At 44.6% G+C, this 19,017-nt stretch overlaps 1 protein-coding gene across 2 annotated transcripts in view; it reads right to left on the bottom strand.

The window, feature by feature from the left end:
• The window catches only part of PFAS (phosphoribosylformylglycinamidine synthase), an 83,314-nt gene that overhangs the window by 46,861 nt on the left and 17,436 nt on the right, over positions 1 to 19,017 (bottom strand). For both annotated transcript variants that reach the window (XM_081969332.1, XM_081969331.1), the window contains 10 exons: positions 18,793 to 18,933; positions 16,500 to 16,624; positions 11,779 to 11,907; positions 11,302 to 11,433; positions 10,707 to 10,835; positions 10,131 to 10,204; positions 7,568 to 7,724; positions 5,591 to 5,652; positions 5,044 to 5,205; positions 2,019 to 2,144 (listed from right to left, as the gene is read on the bottom strand). In XM_081969332.1, coding sequence (XP_081825458.1) covers positions 2,019 to 2,144; positions 5,044 to 5,205; positions 5,591 to 5,652; positions 7,568 to 7,724; positions 10,131 to 10,204; positions 10,707 to 10,835; positions 11,302 to 11,433; positions 11,779 to 11,907; positions 16,500 to 16,624; positions 18,793 to 18,933 — 1,237 coding nt within the window. The remainder of the gene's footprint in view (positions 1 to 2,018; positions 2,145 to 5,043; positions 5,206 to 5,590; positions 5,653 to 7,567; positions 7,725 to 10,130; positions 10,205 to 10,706; positions 10,836 to 11,301; positions 11,434 to 11,778; positions 11,908 to 16,499; positions 16,625 to 18,792; positions 18,934 to 19,017) is intronic.

Genomic DNA, 19,017 nt, shown 5'->3' with positions numbered 1-19,017 from the left:
GATTTCGTTGTTGTCTTAGGTGACATCTGTGAAAAAAATTCGGGTGCTCAGGCATGAAAATGTGCCGCTCAAACACTATACTTTTCTGCTCACATCAAAAAAAAATTAGAGGGAACATTGACTCTATGGTGGGGGAACTGGACTTCCGGTTGGCTCTAGAACTGAACGGGGAGCTTCCGGTTAGGACCTTTGTGGCTCTTTGAGTATTTAAGGTTGCCGACCCCTGTCCTAGACAAATAGATAGTTGGCTTGTCCAAGCAGAGTGGGTATACCAGGGGTGTCCAAACTTGGGAACTTTAAGACTTGTGGACTTCAACTCCCAGAATTCCCCAGCCAGCCATACTGGCTGGGGAATTCTGGGAGTTGAAGTCCACAAGTCTTAAAGTTCTCAAGTTTGGACACCCCTGGGGTATACAATCTGGTATTTATTATGACATACAGGTAATGTTCAACTACCTATATGCCATACAATTTCCTTGGTGATCATATAAAGTTACAATAGCAGTAAAAAGAGTGATTTACGGCCATTTTTCACACTTATGACCGTTGCAGCATCCCCATGGCCCTCTTTTCGACTCCTGCAGCATACAGGTCCTCAGTGGAATGCCAGCCGCTTGGCAGCCGATTCATATTTATGACGGATGCATCGTCCTTGGGTCATGCGATCATCTTTTTTTTTTGACTTTTTAACGAGCAAAATCAATGGGGAAGCCAGATTCACTTAACAACCGTGTTACTCCCTTAACAACTGCCGAGATTCACTTAACCACAGTGGCGAGAAAGGTCGCAAAATGGCAAATGGCAAAAACTCACTTTGCCACGGTATGGCTTACCACAGAAATTTTTGAGCTCAATTCCGGTCCTGTGTTCCATACTATTTGCTTGGGGCCCATTTGAAGTTACAACGGCAAGGGGAAAAAGTGGCATACGACCATTTTTCACACTTACGACCACTGCAGCGTTCCCCACGGTCATGTAATTAAAATTGGCAACCGATTCATAGTTTATGACGGTCACGGCGTCCCGTGCCACCTTTTGCGACTTTCTGGCAAGCAAAATCAATGGGGAAGCCAGATTCACTTAGCAGCTGTGTTACTTAACAACTGCAGAGATTCACTTAACAACAGTGGCAAGAAAGGTCTTAAAACGGGGCAAAGCTCACTTAAAGACCTAGTTACTTGCGGGATCGCATCCTCCCACATACATCCCTGCGGCCAATTCGCTCACACAGGGAGGGACTTCTCCTGGTGCCGTCCACTAGGCAATGCCAACGGGCGACACCAAGGAGTAGGGCCTTCTCTGTGATGGGCCCAACCCTCTGGAATGACCTCCCCCCCGACATTAGAACCACTTCTGACCTCCGCTCCTTCCGGCAAAAATTGAAGACTCACCTGTTCCGATTAGCAGGCCTGGCATAATTACAACTGTCCCTCCTGGCAAATGTATTATTATCTGGTTATCTTAGGGTTTTTTAATCTGTTGTGTCTGTTTTAGGGATTTTAAAAAAATTATATTTATTTAGCTTTGTACAGTTCTTTTAATTGCGTTTTAACCTCCTCCAAACTGTACATATTTAATTTTTTATTGTATTTTTGTGATATTCTCTAGGGACTGTACACCGCCCCGAGTCCCTTCTGGGAGAGGGGGCGGTCTAGAAGCACAAATAAATTGAAATTGAAATTGAAATAAAAACTGTCTCGCTTAGCTACAGAAATTTGGAGCTCAACTGAGGTCCTACGTAAGTCGAGGGCGATCAGAAAAGTCAGCATTTCGGCGGTTTGAATCCCTAGTACAGGTCTCCTGCATGAGCAGGGGGGTTGGACTAGATGACCTCCAAGGTCTCTTCCAACTCTGTTACTATTTACTGTATGAATCCTCTACAAAATTTAAGGCACTCTGAACCTTGGTCACATCCCTCAAAGTGGATTGAGCTAATCTGTCTTCAGCATCCCTGGTTGAATGTTAGTCGGTTTTATGTTGGTTTCTGTGCTGGGAGACTCATTTGTGCCCTTCCGTACCTTGCGTGGCATCTTGCCAAGTACCCATTCCAGCTTTAAATTCACAGGGGTGTCCCATTCTCCTGTAACACTTTCGAAGACCTCTGTTGTACTAGCCGGGGACTTTGTGTCATCTACCAACACAATCTGTCAAGAAGAAGAAGAAGAAGAGGCAACTTCAAAGCAGATTCACACACTAAGCCAGTAATGGTGAACAATTTCAGCATCAAGTGCCGAAAAGGTTTGCACGTGTGCGAGGGCGCTAGTTGCGGCCGCACTCTGGAAAAGCCAAACTTCTGGGTTCTAGCGCCCTTGCGTGCCCGACGATCAGCTGGCCGGCGTGCATGCGCAGGCCGGTTTTTTCCACCGCTGCCCACGTGAAAGGATCGCGCTCCGGAAAAGCCAAACTTCCGAGTTCTAGCATGCATGCACACACAACAATCAGCTTGTGCACACTGGTTTTCGGCACTGCCGTACGAGCGAAGGACAATCGATCATCGTGCATGCAGGCAAGAATGTGACATAGCTTCGTGTGCCATTTTGGGCACATGCCATAGGTTTGCATTCACAGCACTAGGCCAACTCTAGGATTTATTGAACAATCCATCTGTGGTTTGATTCTCTTTGGACCCTGAATATAGTGTAGGACAGTGATGGCGAACCTATGGCACGCGTGCCACAGGTGGCACACGGAGCCATTTGTCAGGGCACGCGAGGCGCTGCCCTGTCAGCTGGCCAGCGCACATGCGCGCGCTGGCCAGCTGAGATCACCATTTTTAAAAGCCATTTTTTCGCCCCCACCAGGCTCCAGAGGCTTTATAGGAGCCTGGGGAGGGCGAAAAGAGCCTCCCCCGCCCCCCAGAGGCCCTCTGGAGGCTTCAGGGACCGTCCGGAGGCTTCCCTGACTCCTTCGGAGCATTTAAAACGACCCTCCGAGCAAACCGGAATTGACTTCTGGTTTGCTCAGAGGGTCGTTTTGAGCTCTCCGAAGTCACTTCCGGTTTGCTCGGAGGGTGTTTTTAAGCGTTCCGAAGGCTTCAGGGAAGCCTCCGGACGGTCCCTGAAGCCTCCGGAGGGCCTGGGGGGGGGGGAGGCTCTTTTCGCCCTCCCCCAGGCTCCTATAAAGCCTCTGGAGCCTGGGGAGGGTGAAAAAAGCATGTAAAAATGGGGGGGTCGTGCCTGTTGTGCGCGCATGCGCACTGTGGGGTTGCGCATTGCATTATGGGTGTGGCATGCCTGCACACGACCCCCCTGCGCTCCCCCCAGTTGTAGCACCCGAGCCAAAAAAGGTTCGCCATCACTGGTGTAGGATTTATCATAGCTGGGATCCCACTATAAGCTAAGCCAGAGGTCTCCACGCTTGGCAGCTTTAAGTCTTATGGACTTCAACTCCCAGAATTCCCCAGCCAGCTGGCTGGGGAATTCTAGGAGTTAAAGTCCACAAGTTGCCAAGTTTGGAGAGGCCTGATCTAGGCCAAGAACCAGCCTACTACATGCATAATGGTGAACTGAACCGTCCAAAGGACTTTCTCTCAAATTATTTCAGCTTTTTGCTTTCTGCCCTTTTATTCCTTCGTATTCACTTTGATTTTTACCTCACCATCTGGTCAATTCTGTATTTTCAGAATTCCAGGACTACCTGTGCATGTTCTTGAACTATGAGCCACCCAGAATCATTTGATGAAATGGGTGGCTATAGGAAATGAAATTAAATGAAATTAAATATAAAATTAAATAAAATCATAACATAAAATAAATATAAACTAAAATAGTAAAATAATAAACGATAAAATAAAATAAATCATAAACTAAACTAAAACATAAAATAAAATATATAATAAACGATAAAATAAAATGAATCATAAACTAAACTAAACTAAAAAATAAAGTATACAATAAAATAATAAAGTAAAAGTAAAGTAAAGCAATAAATTAAACTAAACTAAACTATAATAAAATCAAATTATAAATTATAAAATAAAGTAAATCATAAAGTATAAATTATAAAATAAAATATATAATAAACGACAAAATAAAATAAATTATAAACTAAACTAAAATATAAAATAAAATATATAATAAAATCATAAAATAAAATAATAAAGTAAAAGTAAAGTAAAGCAATAAATTAAACTAAACTAAAATATAATAAAATAAAATCATAAAATAAAGTAAATCATAAAGTATAAATCATAAAATAAAATATATAATAAAGGATAAAATAAAATAAATTATAAACTAAACTAAAATATTAAAATATAAAATAAAATATATAATAAAATCATAAAATAAAATATATAATAAAATCATAAAATAAAATGTATAATAAAATCATAAAATAAAATAATAAAGTAAGTAAAGTAAAGCAATAAATTAAACTAAACTAAAATATAATAAAATAAAATAATAAACTAAACTAAAATAAATCATAAACTAAAGTATAAAATATAATATAAAATATATAATAAAATAATAAAATAAAATAATAAAACAAAAGTAAAGTAAAGCAATAAACTAAACTAAACTAAAATAATAAACTATAAAATAAAATAAATCATAAACTAAACTAAAATATAAAATAAAATATATAATAAAATAATATAATGAAGTAAAAGTAAAGTAAAGCAATAAACTAAACTAAACTAAACTAAGAAAAGTATTTAAAATGGTTGTAATACTCCGAGGTCACATGATCGCCTTTTGCCACCATCCCAGCCAGCTTTTAACAAAGTCAATGGGGAAGCCTGATCTGTTTAACAACCACGTGATCCACTTAACAACCGTGACAAGAAGTTCCTAAAATCAAACGTGACTCCTTTAACTGCCACCTCACTTATCAATAAAAAGTTCTGGTCCCAACTGGAGTCGAACTAACGTGGGCATGAGGCTTAGAAAGATCCTATCAGAGAGGTGCCACCCAAATATTGACAGTGGCAACACTATCTTCTGGTCTACTCTCTCGTTTCCTGCAGAAGGATTTTCTTCATTTGCGCCCAACCCAATAGATTGATGTTCCTCTACCGCCAGCGCCCAATTTCTCTCTTACCTTCCCCTCGCGCGTGATTTTGCCAACGAAGTCAACGGCGCATCTCTCACGGGTAGCCAGGCGTCGAAGAAAATCAGCTTGGCGTGGCTGAAGCAGGAGCGCATTCGATTCTTGATACTCGGCCCCCCAGATTTCCAAAACACTCAACGTGGGGTCTCCCAGCTAGGAAACGAACGAACAAGAGATTGAGAGAGAGAGAGAGAGAGAGAGAGAGGGAGAGAGAGAGAGAGAGAGAGCGCAACCAGCCTAAACTCCGCAGAATCTACAGAGAGAAAGAAGGCGCCATGAACAGCACCGATGCTCTGTTGGTTAAATGCAGGTAGCCTTCTACTTACAACCGCGACTGAGTCAAAGTTTCTGTTTCTTTTCCGGGTCAAAAAGCTCAATAAATCGTATGCCGGGGAGTGTTTCACATTGGCAGTTGTGATGCATGTTTTGGTGACAGGGAGCCGCAGCAGAGGTATGAAAGAGCCACATGCGGCTCAGAGCCGTGGGTTGCTGACCCCTGGGGTAGTTCAACCATTGCAAGGCTTAAGCAAAGACACACCTGGAAACGGCTCGCATAAATAGTAGCTCCTGCTGGCTCGCTCAACTCCTTCAAGACATTCCCTTTAAAAAAGAGAGAGAAAGTTATTTAGAACAGGGGTCCCCAATCCCCAGTCGGTGGACGGGCACCAGGTTGCGGCATGCCTGAAACTGGGCCGCGCAAACAAGCAAAGTCTCGTCCGCGGGACACAGGCAGCATGCAAAACTACCGTTACTATTTGCATTAATTAACACTGCTGCTTAGTTTAATAACTGTTATACTTTGAGGATTCTAATGCTTTTTATGTTATTAGCTACCCAGAGTCATTGGACGGGAGATGGGCGGCAAATAAATTTCTTAAATAAACAAATAAATAGATTTTTAAATAAACACGTCTAAATAAATAGATACATTTCTGAACAAATACATTTCTAAATAAATACATTTCTAAATCAATAAATAGATATTTAAATAAACAAATTTCTAAATAAATACATTTCTGAACAAATAAATATTTTTTCTAAATAAACAAATTTCTAAATAAATACCGTAAATAAATTTCTAAATCAATAAATACATTTCTAAATCAAGAAATAGATTTTTAAATAAACAAATTTCTAACTAAACAAATTTCTAACTAAACAAATTTCTAAATAAACAAATTTCTAAATAAATACATTTCTAAATAAATACCGTAAATAAATTTCTGAATAAATACATTTCTAAATAAATAAATAACATTTCTAAATAAATAAATAACATTTCTAAATCAATAAATAGATTTTTAAATAAACAAATTTCTAAAAAAATAAATAGTTTTTTAAATAAACAAATTTCTAAATAAATACATTTCTGAACAAATAAATGTTTCTAAATAAACAAATTTCTAAATAAATACCGTAAATAATTTCAAAATCAATAAATACATTTCTAAATCAAGAAATAAATTTTTAAATAAACAAATTTCTAACTAAACAAATTTCTAACTAAACAAATTTCTAACTAAATACATTTCTAAATAAATACATTTCTAAATAAATACCGTAAATAAATTTCTGAATAAATACATTTCTAACTAAATAAGTAACATTTCTAAATCAATAAATAGATTTTTAAATAAACAAATTTCTAAATAAATACATTTCTGAACAAATAAATAATTTTTTTAAATAAACAAATTTCTAAATAAATACCGTAAATAAATTCCTAAATAAATAAATTTCTAAATAAATAAATGTCTAAATAAACAACTTTCTATATAAATCCCGTAAACAAGTTTCTGAATATATACATTTCTAAATCAACAAATAAATTTTTAAATCAATAGATTTTTAAATAAACAAATTTCTAAATAAATACATTTCTGAACAAATAGATAAATTTTTGAAATAAACAAATTTCTAAATAAATACCGTAAATAAATTCCTAAATAAATAAATTCCTAAATTTCTAAATAAATTCCTAAATAAATAAATTTCTAAATAAATAAATAAATTCCTAAATTTCTAAATAAATTTCTAAATAAATAAATAAATTTCTAAATCAACAAATAGATGTTTAAATTAATAAATAGATTTTTAAATTAATAAATAGATTTTTAAATTAATAAATAGATTTTTAAATAAACACATTTCTAAATAAATACATTTCTAAATGAATACATAAACACATTTCTAAATCAATACATTTCCAAATCAATAAATAGGTTTTTAAATAAACACATTTCTAAATAAATACACTTCTGAACAAATAAATAAATTTCTAAATAAATACATTTCTAAATAAATAAAATTTTAAATAAATAAATTTCTAAATCAGTAAGTAAGTAAATACTTCTGCGGTTTGGTCCTTACAGGTAGTCCTCGAGTTATGTCCATAATCAAGCCTAAGACATGATATTTTTGGCGGCAGTCGTAAAGCAAGTGCTACATTCATTAAGTGAACCCACGGCTCGCAATAGCTGGAACACCGCAAAATCCTCTTCCCTCCCATGCTCACCATTGCCTCCAGCACCCTGGTCATGCAAACTGCAGATGGGGTTTTTCTCTCCGCTTTCGACGCAGCCCCGAAGCACTCGGTTCATTTTCTGTTCCATTTCGGCGTCACCGCGTTGCACGGCTCCAAAATCGAGCTCACTGGCATTGTCGCCTTGCACCTAAATGGGCAGAGGAGAGGTTGACAGGTGGGAGCCCGGGCCGCAACGGGGAGAGTAGAGGTCGTCCTCACTTTTCCACAAGGTGTTTTATTCAAGAGGCTACCGAACTATCTGGGTTTTCTTTGCTTTCTCTTCTTTTTATCCAAGAAGCTTCTTCAGCTCCGACAGGATGGTGGGGAATGGAAAGATTTATACTAGCCAGTCAGAGCTTGGCAGTGCGCACAGTCTGACTATGTGAGACAACGCAGGAGCAAATACAGTAAGTAGAGCTTTGTATTTAAATAGTGGGTTTTTTTTCTACAAAGACTATATACATAACACACCAAGGGTGGGTTTCAAAACTTTTTTACTACCTATTCTGTGGGCATGGCTTGGCGGTCATGTGACTGGGTGGGGGTGGCCAACTTGATGTCACCCACCAGGATATGTCATGGATTGGGTAAAATGTGGTGAAGCTCACTTAACAATGCTCTTGCTTAGCAACCAAAATTCTGGGCTCAATTGTAGTCATAAGTCAAGGACTATCTCTGCCTTCCTCTGCATGGCAGCCTTGTCCCAGTAAACTCCTTCTCCTTTCTGGCAATTTTCCTCACGAAAATAATCCAGACAATGTAAGGTTTTTCCTGCTGCAGCAGGGGGTTGGACTAGATGACCTCTGAGTAGCCTTCTAGCCCCAAATTGCTGTGCTGGTATTCTTTCTTTCTTTCCTTCCTTCTTTCTTTCTCCCTTCCTTCTGTGGGAAGCAACCTCTGCAAATAACTGCTGAATGAACTTTGCAAACTTCCTTCCCAGCAGCTTTTCAATTTAAAGCAGGACTCCAAAGTTTGCAGCTTTAAGACTTGTGGACTTCAACTCCCAGAATTCCACAGCCAGGCATGCTCAGTTCCGATTTAAAGCAACAGCATTTGTTTTTCTCCTTTGCTGAATCTCCCGGCTGAAAAGTGAGTTTCCTCGTTTTGTTTTTTCTTTTTCTTTCTCCCTTGATCCCTCCCTCCCTCCCTCTCCCTCTCCCTCTCTTACTTTTTAAAACTTTTTTCCCCTTACCTGAACCGGCAGGGGAAAAAAAACTTTTTTTAAAAAAAGCTTCTGATGAATCCGGTCCTATCCTGTACGCCAGATTTTCACTACCTCTACTTGGCGTACCGGGAGGAACCCACCTCTGATACACATAGGTTCTTTAGTCAGACCTCAAACAGCAGTCAGCAAATTACAGCACGGAAGCACACACAGAGCAGAGACACGCCCTCACAGGGCCTCTCTTATAATACAGCCTCTTAAAGTGGTAACAGTCAAATAACCCTACTGACTTAATCCTCATCCTTGCATCATTTCAGTATTACAGCAGCTGTTCAGCTATTAAATCATTACCCCAATAGAGTTGAAGAAGCTTCTCGGATGAGAAGCAAAACAGCTTCAAAGAAAAAACAGAAAGTTCAGTTGCCTCTTGGGAAAAAAAGCACCTTTGGGACAACCGTGACCAGGGATGACTGAGAATCTCCATTAAACATTTAGTCCTCACTTAGCGATGACAGTCTGGCCTAGCAATTCTCTTGCTAAGGGCTGCAGTCACTAAGCGGGAAATCGTGTGACTGCAACAGGCTTAATGACACCACTTCCTCTTTGGTTGTTAAACAAATGATCAAGGTTGCTAAGACATCACAGGACCACATCAGGCTGAGGAGGGGGCTTCCCCTTCAGATGTTGAGCCAATCACTGCAGTCAATAAGCGAGACGTGCAACATATGCAAGGCTTATGACATCGCTTTCCCTTTAGCCATTAAGCCAGGGGTGTCCAAACTTGGGAACTTTAAGACTTGTGGACTTCAACTCCTAGAATTCCCCAGCCAGCCATGCTGGCTGGGGAATTCTAGGAGTTGAAATCCACAAGTCTTAAAGTTCTCAAGTTTGGACACCCCTGCATTAAGCCAATCACCATGGTTATTGAGAGGTCATGTGATCTCAATAGGCTTATAACATCACTTCCCCTTCAGAGGTTAAGTTAACCACTGCAGCTATGAAGCCAGATATCATGTGACCCCCCCTTGAAATCACGTCCCCTTCAGTCGTTAAGCGAATCCCCATAATCATTCAGTGCTTATAAAGTCACTTCCCCTTCAGCGGGGAATCCCTGCCGTCGTTTAGCGAGTTCACGATGTGACCGCAGCGGGCTTAGGGTATCCATTCCCCTTCGGTCATTAAGTGAGACATCGCATGATCTCAGCGGGCTGAATACCACCTCTGGCGTGTTTGTGTGTGTGTGTGTGTCTGGTTCTGGGACTTGCCAGAAATGTGGGAGCATTTGGGGAAATTTGGAGCCATAAAGGGGCAGGTTGAACCGTCAGCTGCCCGTGTTATCTCTGTGCCTTGCCCCCAAGTCATCACAAGAAGAAAAGTTCCTCAGTTTACCTGAATGGAAGACGCAGCTCCTCCTCCGACCCCAATTCGGTAGACGGGACCTCCCACCTTCACCACATCCATCCCTGGCGGGGGGGGGGGGGAAGAGACAAAAACCACACAGTGAAATTTCGGACACGGAGAGTGAATTCAGTTTTTGGCTGCCGTTGGCTGGAATACAGGTAGCGTTACAACTGAGCCCAATGTTGACGTCGCTAAGTGAGACATCTGTCAAGTGAGCTTTGCCCCATTCCTTGCCACCGTTGCTAAATGAACTCCTGCGGCTGTTAAGCTAGTAACACCGCTGTTAAGCGACTCCGGCTACACGGTTGACTATACTGGTCAGAAATTTGCAAAAATTGATCCCGTGACCTTGGGATACCCCAACCGTCATAAATAGGAATCGGTTGTCAAAGGTTTGAATGTTGATCAAATGACCATGAGGATGCTGAAATGGTCTTGTGTGAAAAACAATCATGTCACCTTTTTTTCAGTGCCGTTCTCACTGTGAGTGAGAATGTCGTAACTCTGAAAGTGTGACGGTTTGAACGGTCACGAAATGACGCTACAATCCCAAAGAATCCTTACCGGGCATGGGAGTTTCCTTGCGGACGTGTATGTCTTCAATGGCTCCGATGCCTCCACTGAACATGATGGGCTTGATCCATTCGTGCCGCTCGCCGTCCCCCAAGCGCATCCCAAAAGACCGTGCGAACCCTGGGCCAAGGAAGACAGTTGAATTGAAACAATGGCCGTTCCCCACGGAATCTTGCATATTCCTCCACTTCCGTGTTGGTGGCTTGAAGATGCCTGGATTTCAATTCCCAGAAATCCTCAGCCAGCTCAACCTTGGCGGCTTGAAGATGGGTGGCCTTCAACTCCCAGAAATCCCAGCAACCCCCAGCTTGGTACCTCAAGATGTGTCATTCCCTAGTCAGCCCAACCTTGGTGGTTTCAAGATATGTGGACTTCAACTCCCAGAATTCTTCAGCCAGCATGGCTGGCTGGGGAATTCTGAGAATTAAAGTCCATATATCTTCAAGCTGCTAAAGTTGATAACAATTGTTTTATAGTTCCTAAGCCCCTTCCCATGCTTCTGGAGTCAGCGTCTTTTCACGAAACAAATCAGAACTTCAAGCACACCACCGACTGGATCTCAAGAGCATACCACCAGCAAGCTCACCTGCCAGCACAGGTTCTCCAAATTTGTTGCCGTAGTCCGATGCGCCATCGCTGGCACCAATGGCCACTTCCACAGGTCGAGCAAAATTATCAGGGTATACGAAAGACGTATCTTCCCAAGGCAACGAGTATCCTATAAAGAAGAATGCGAAGTAATATGGTTCCTCGGAGATTCTGAACATTAATCCAAATAATCATTTTGCATCTTTTTTTTTTAATTCTCTGCAGTAACCTGGTCGTTAGCACTCTTTCTGGGAGTCCTTAAGTGACCTCCAAGTGGCCTCGACAGCTCTCAGAGAGAGGGCTAACGACCAGATGACTGCGAGGCATCTCAAGCCTGCCATTCCCCGCCATTCAATCAGAACAGAAGAAGCTTCTCGGATGAGAAGCGAAATATCTCCAACGATAAACAAAGCAAGTTTATTTCCTTGGGGGCGGGGTGGGTGGGTGGGGGTGGAACCACCTTTGGAACGCTAACCTGGAATGTGCAAATTGCCAAAGCTGTATCCGGCAGTTCCAGCGATTACGTGAGCCCCGCGACCTGTGCATTGCACGTCCCGGATTCTCCCGCCTGTCCCAGTGGTGGCACCGCTGAATGGGGCAACTCCTAGAAGGGGCGAGAAATTGCAACGATTAGACAACAATGCTTGATTATCTACTTGAATGAATGGTCGAGTAGCTAAGCCAGGGGAGGGTGTCAAACTCAACTTCATTGAGGGCCGCATCAGGGTTGTGTTCAGTGGTGACTGCCAGGAGCACCGGGTACCGTTCCGGTACGGTGCTCCGGAGGGCCCACCTGCCCGCCTGCACTCCTTACCGATATTTGAGCTCTTTGGTGCTTCCACACACAGAGCGTAGGGCACCTGCGCGAAACTCCGCCGAGCAGCTGGAGCGTCACGGAGGTGGCGCAGACCATCACAGGCGGTAAGTACGCATGCGTGCACTGCCATTGCAAATGGTTGTGTTTGACATTGAGGGGGCCAGGCTGGAGGTGGACCAGGGGTGAAATACTACCGATTTGGGCCAGTTCCCCCCAACCGGTAGTAAAAAATACTAAAAAAAGGTGTAAAAAATCAGCTGTGTGACAATCACCTCTGCCTGATTGTGAGGTTCCTGCTTGTTGCAGGGGTCATTTTGTGTGCAGCTGCTTTTACATTGTGTGAGTCATTTGTGCAGCCACGCCCACCCGGTCACATGACCGTCACGCCATGCCCACAGAACCAGTAGGGAAAATTTTTGAATGTCACCACCTGCGAGGGCAGCTCGACGTCACTCGTGTCAGGGGCGTCTGTAGTGGCCCGAGAGCGGTGCCAGCGAAAACAGTCCCCCAAGCTCCATTTTCGGCTGTAATGGCTTCTTGCAACACTCTGCCAGCGAAAAAGGAGCCCGGGAGCCCGTTTTTGCTGGCAGAGCGCTGAGGCGCTTGGGCTACTATAGACATCCTCAACCTCCATTTCTGCTGGCCGAGGCATCCCTTTACTGTTTCCATGGTGGCCCCGCGGCCCAGATCCAAATACCCAGTGGGCCAATTCCGCATCCAAAGTACGGCATCCAGTTTTGGTCACCACACTATAAAAAAGATGTTGAGACTCTAGAACCGGGATGGTGAAGCCTATGGCACGCAAGCCCTCTCAGCTCTTCACATGCGCCTCCCGCCAGCCAGCTGTTTTTCCCCGCATACGCGGGAGATGCACGCACATGCCTGGGAGAGAGCGCGGGGGGGGGGAGCTGTGTTCCCCCTGCGCTCCCTTTTTTGTGTCAGGAGGCTTCAGGGAGAGCCTCCGCAACCCAGGGGAGGCCATTTCCGCCCTCCTGAAGGCGCGAGGAAAGACTCCGGAGCTTGGGGAGGGCAAAAAATGGGACTTCTGGAAGTTCTAGAAGTCTAGAAACGGGCCTGTTTCCGGCCACCGGAGGGCCTCTGGAACCAGGGAAGCCATTTTTACGCCCCCCCCCCCAAGGCTTGAGGAAAGTCTCCGGAGCCTGAGGAGTGCAAAAAATGGTTCTCCCAGGAGTACTGGAAGTCTGGAAACCGGCCTGTTTCCAGCCTCCAGAGCTAAGGGGAGGCCGTTTTCGCCACCCTCAAGGAAAGCCTCCGGAGCCTGGGAAGGGCAAAAATGGTTCTCTGGAAAGTTCTGGAAGTCCCGAAACGGGCCTGTTTCCAGCCTCCAGAGCTAGGGGGAGGCCGTTTTCACCCCCCTCAAGGAAAGCTTCCGAAGCATGGGGAGGGCAAAAAATAGTTCTCTGGAAAGTTCTGGAAGTCTGGAAACGGGCCTGTTTCCACCCTCCAGAGCTAGGGGGAGGCCATTTTCACTCCCCTCAAGGAAAGACTCCGGAGCCTGGGGAGGGCAAAAAATGGTTCTCTGGAAAGTTTTGGAAGTCCGGAAACGGGCTTGTTTCCAGCCTCCAGAGCTAAGGGGAGGCCGTTTTCGCTCCCCCCTGAAGGAAAGCCTCCGGAGCCTGGGAAGGGCAACCCCCCCCCCCTCACGCAAATGCGCAGGGGTGGGCAGCATTGCGCGTAAGGGCATGCGCGCACACAATTTCGGCACGCAAGGGCCAAATGGTTAGCCATCCCTGCTCTCGAAAAAGAGCAGAGGAGAGCAACCAGGATGATTAGGGGATTGGAGGCTAAAAGATACGAAGAACGACACCCCCCTGGTCGTAAGCGGCCGGTTGTACGTGGAGGATTACGAAAGCCTAAATCAAGTGATTGCATGGGGTAACACGATCTGCGAATGCTGATGAAGTTCTAGGCGAGATGGGCAGCATATAAGTATTTAGCAATAAATACATTTTTAAAACTCTCGCTTGCCTCAGGTAATAATATTTTAGTCGTAAGTCACAAGAGCTTATACAGCTTCAGATTCCGCTCCCTCCCAGGCATGTATCTGCGGCTTGCACTGAAGTTGGAAATGATTTACAGATCATTTGCCCCAGTGGGGCAAAAGTCAGGAATGCAACTTTTAAAACCTACTTTACATTTTTCTGCCTCCTAGTCACCCTTGGTTCCTCTCTTCAACCAACCATGGTTATCAGCAAAGAAGGCCCCGGCTAAGCTGCATAATAATCAGTGACCATGTGAATAAAAAGAGTCGGAAGGGACCTGGGAGGCCTTCTAGTCCAACCCTCTCCTCAAGCAGGAAGACCCATACCAATTCAGACAAATGGTTATCCAATTTCTTCTTAAAAACCCCCACAGCCTCAGAAGGCAAGCTGTTCCACTAGCAAATTGTTCTTACTGTCCAGAAAAATTCTCCTTAATTTTAGGTTGCTTCCCTCCTTGATTAGTTTTCATCCATTGTTTCTTATTTCTGGTGCTTTGGAGAACAGCTTGACTCCCTCTTCTTTGTGGCAGCCCCTTAGATACTGTAGCGGAAGACTGCTATAAGGTCACTCCTAGTCCTTCTCTTGATTAACCTAAACGTACCCAATTCTTCCTAGGTTTTAGGTAGGAGATTCAGGGGCAAAGCACATACTTTGTATATATATATATCGGAGGTTGGATTTATTTTCTGAAACCTCCATTTGGAGAGACAGAGAGAGAGGCAAAGGCAGAGAGGGGGGGAGGAAGAGAGAGAGAGAGAAAGGGAGGAAGAGAGAGGAGGCAGAGGGAGAGAACGGGTGGAAGAGAGACAGAGAGGTAGAGCGAGAGAAAGGGAAGAAGAGAGAGGGAAAAAGGGAGAGAGAGATAAAGGGAGGAAGAGAGACAGAGAGAGAGAAAGGAGAAAGAGAGTGGAGCAGAGGGAGAGAAAAGGAGGAAGGGACAGAGATGGTGAGGAAGGGAGAAAGAGAGAGGGAAGAGAGACAGAAAGGGAGGAAGTGAGAGAGGGGGAAGAGGGGGAGAGAGAGAAAGGGAGGGAGGGAGAGAGAAAGGGAGAAAGAGTGGGGGGAGAGATAGAAAGGAAGGAACTGAGAGAGAGGGAGAGAAAGGGGGAAAGAGAGAGAGGAGGAAGAAAGAGGGGGAGAGGAAGAAAGAGAGACAGGAGGAGGAAGAGAAAGGGAGGAAGAGAAAGGGAGGGGGAGGAAGGGAGGGAGGGAGAGAGAGAGGGAAAGGAAGAGAAGGAGGGAGAGAAAGGGAAGAGAGAGAAAGGAAAGAATGAGAGGAGGAGGAAGAGAGGGAGAGAGATAAAGGAAGAGAAGCAGGGAGAGAAAGGGAGGGGGAGAGAGAGAGAAAGGGAGAAAGAGAGAGAAAGAGGGAGAGAGAGAGAAGGAGGAAGAGAGAGGGGGGAGAGGAAGAAAGAGAGAGGAGGAAGAAAGAGAGAGGAGGAAGGGAGAGGGAGGGAGGGAGAGAGAGAAAGGAAGTGTAGGGGTGAGAGAGAGAGAAAGAGGGAGAGAGAGAGAAGGAGGAAGAGAGAGGGGGGAGAGGAAGAAAGAGAGAGGAGGAAGAAAGAGAGAGGAGGAAGGGAGAGGGAGGGAGGGAGAGAGAGAAAGGAAGTGTAGGGGTGAGAGAGAGAGAGAGGGAAGAGAGAGAGGAGGAGGAGGAAGAGAGAGGGAGAGAGATAAAGGAAGAGAAGCAGGGAGAGAGAGAAAGGGTGCATGAGAGAGAGAGAAAGGGAGAGAGAGAGAGGAGGAGGAAGAGAGAGAGAGGTAGAGGAAGGAAGAGAGGGAGAGAGAGAGAGAGAAAGGGAGAAAGAGAGGAGGAAGAGAGAGAGAGAGAGGTAGAGGAAGGAAAAGAGGGGAGAGAGGGAGGAAGAGAGAGAAAGGAAGAGAAGGAGGGAGAGAGAGAAAGAAGGGGGGGAGAGAGAGAAAGGGAGGAAGAGAGAGGGGAAGAGGAAGAGGAGGAGGAGGAGGAGGAGGAGGAGGAGGAGGAGGAGGAGGAGGAGGAGGAGGAGGAGGAGGAGAGAGATTTCCATGTTTCCATGCTGGCAGGAAGGTTGCTGCAGAGTGATGTTAACCTGATGTCTAACTAATGATAGACTAGAAGGCTTTTGTGTCTATTTCGTAGGCTGATTCTCAGCCGTATCCTGAAATAGATAGGCCCATGGATGCTGGTGTCAACGTTGATTGCAGCTCCCACTGTCAATCTGTCTGAGGATGATGAAAGCTGCGGGCGATGGCAACTGTCGTCCCCAAACAACCAGAGACTGGCAAATCGCTACCACTTCATTCGGTCGGTCCAGGAGCCTCTGAGGCCCACCAGGAAATGGGTGCCCACCCCTGCAAGCTCTCGGCCATGGGTCCCTCTTCGGCTAATTAACTCACCCGTGGGAAAGTTGTGGGTTTCCGCGGTGAAGATGACATGCCGGGTGGAAGTCCGCTTCTCAAAGGAGCTGGCCTTCGATGGGTCGCTGGGCCAGAGAGAGAGGACTTCTCTGCCTTGGATGGCACTGGAAGGGGGAACGACACAAAAGCTTTAGGAATGCATCAAAAATGGAAGTCTATCTCATCCTGGTCCATTGGAACTACAGTACCCAGAATTCCTTGCTCTTCAGCTGTGCCAATTGGGAATCCTGGGATCTGTGGTCTCCCAAAACATCTGAGAAAATCCAGCTGAGTGGAACGGATTCCACTTCTCTTTCTCCGTGGCTGCTATTGCTCTGACGGAGACTTCCCAAGAGCAGGAAGTAAACCCCTTGTCCCGACAAAAAAAACAAAAACCTTTTATTAATTTTCAATGAATTCTGCTCCTTCACATCCAGCAAAGTCTTACAGTCACAGACCTTCTCTGGCTTGGAGAGCTGCCAGGCCGATATCTGCAAAACTTTGCAAGGAGTCTCCGAGAGTCACGAACCAATGAAGCGAACTCATTGTCTCCTGCAAATTCCACTCCCCTTTCGCTCCTCTTTTATTTCCTCTGGGAGGGGCCATTGTGGCCTTACTCCCAAGTCGACCCCTGTTCTTTAGCTGTTCCCTTCTTGTCTGACAACTCTGTACATGCGCATACTGGGAACAGGCTCTAGCTGTTTGTCTCCCTTACTGATGTCTGCCTCTGCAGGCAGCTGATAACTTGTCAAGGTACTGAGGATTTACCATATTTTTCAGAGTATAAGACACAACTTTTTCCCTCAAAAAAAAAAAAAGGCTGAAAATCTGGGTGCGTCTTATACACTGAATACAGCATTTTTTGCCACCCAAAACCCCGTCCCCTTCACCAAAATGGCCTTGCATAGCTTGTAGGAGGCTTTCAGAGAGCTCCCGGGGGCTAGGGAGGGCAGAAATGAGCAAAAAAAGGTCTGTTTTGTGCTCAATTTTGCCTCCCCCCCGCCCCCAGGAGCACTCTAAAAGCTTCCTAATGCCCTTTTTTGACAAAAAATGGGCCCGTTTTTGCAAAAAACAGGCCGTTTTTGCAAAAAACAGGCCGTTTTTTGCTCGTTTTTGCCCTCCCCCACCCCCGGAACACTCTACAAGCCTCCTAAGGGCTATTTATTACGTTGGGGGGGGGGAACGGACCCGTTTTTGCGAAAAACAGACCGTTTTTGAGAGGATTGCAGAGTAAAAATCTTTTTTAAAAAAATTGCCTCTTCAAAACCTCTTATACTCTTCAAAACCGTCTTATACTCCGGTGCGTCTTATGCTCTGAAAAATACGGTAATAGCTGCCAGCTGATGATAGATTGTAAACTGTAATCAGCAAGGCTGATGCAATGAGGCTGATTCATTGCAGCTATGGTATTGCCTCTTTAAGACTCTGGTGGGGTCCACACAAGTCATTTACTGTTTTAAGAGGAGTCTATATATAGGTGGCAATTAAGAGGGTGTTTCTCTCAGCGTGTATTCAGTTCTCTCCTTGTGTCTGTAATGAATGGTAAGGGAATTTATCTCCTGTATATATTTGTATACAGGAGATAAATGTCTGCCTGTATATATTTGTAGATAAACCACTGTTAATTGTTGTAAGGCTCTGTGTGATGTGTTATTGCGCCTGGGTTGATCACATAATACTAGTCATGCTTCCAAAACTCTGACATAACTGGCATACAGCTGTGGCCCACTCTCTGCCTCCGACGCAGAGCCCTCATCAGAGCCTTCCCCAGACTCCAGGACTGGCCCATGTTCTTCCCTAACCTCCTCACTGTCCGAATCTGCTGGCGGGCCACTACAGCTATAACTAATCCTTGACTTACGAGCGCGATTGGGAAGGGGAACATCTGTCACTAAGCAATGCCGCTAAGCAATGTTAAGTGAATTGCACCTGATTTTTGCAACCTGTTTTTTTCTGCAGCGGTCGTTAAGTGAATCACGCTACTATTAAGCGAATCTGGCTTTCCCCATTGGCTTTGCTGGTTAGAAATCCCCGGAAAAGGTTGCAATTGGTGTTCACATCACTCCCGGGGACACCCCAGCTGTTGTAAATCCCTGCCTGGGCCAAGCACCCGAATGTTGACCATAAGGATGCTGGGATGGTCATAAGTCACTTTTTCCAGTAACTCCAAATGGTCATTAAATGAATGGTCATAAGTCAAGGACTGTCTGTCTTGCCAATCTAGCAATTCCATTTTTCAGGGGGAGGGGTCGGGGAGAGACACACACAGAGAGAGAATGGGGAATACCCCCACCTGCTGTTGTCGCAGAATTTGATGACGTTGTTGGGATTACTGCGTTCTTGAGTTTTCATGATGGACTCGAAGAGCGATTCCTCCCTTTCTTTCCCGTCCACTAGGAGGCGCCCTCTGAAGAACCAATGCCGGCTGTGTTCACTGCAGAGAAAAACCATGTAGAAGAAGGAAGGAAGGAAGGAAGGAAGGAAGGAAGGAAGGAAGGAAGACGAGAGAAAGAAAGAA

Source organism: Natrix helvetica (assembly GCF_964273705.1).
Source record: "Natrix helvetica genome assembly, chromosome: W".
Taxonomy (NCBI): Eukaryota; Metazoa; Chordata; class Lepidosauria; order Squamata; family Natricidae; genus Natrix; species Natrix helvetica.
The sequence above is the reverse complement of the archived record's forward strand: the minus strand, read 5'-3'. Positions and strand labels throughout refer to the sequence as shown.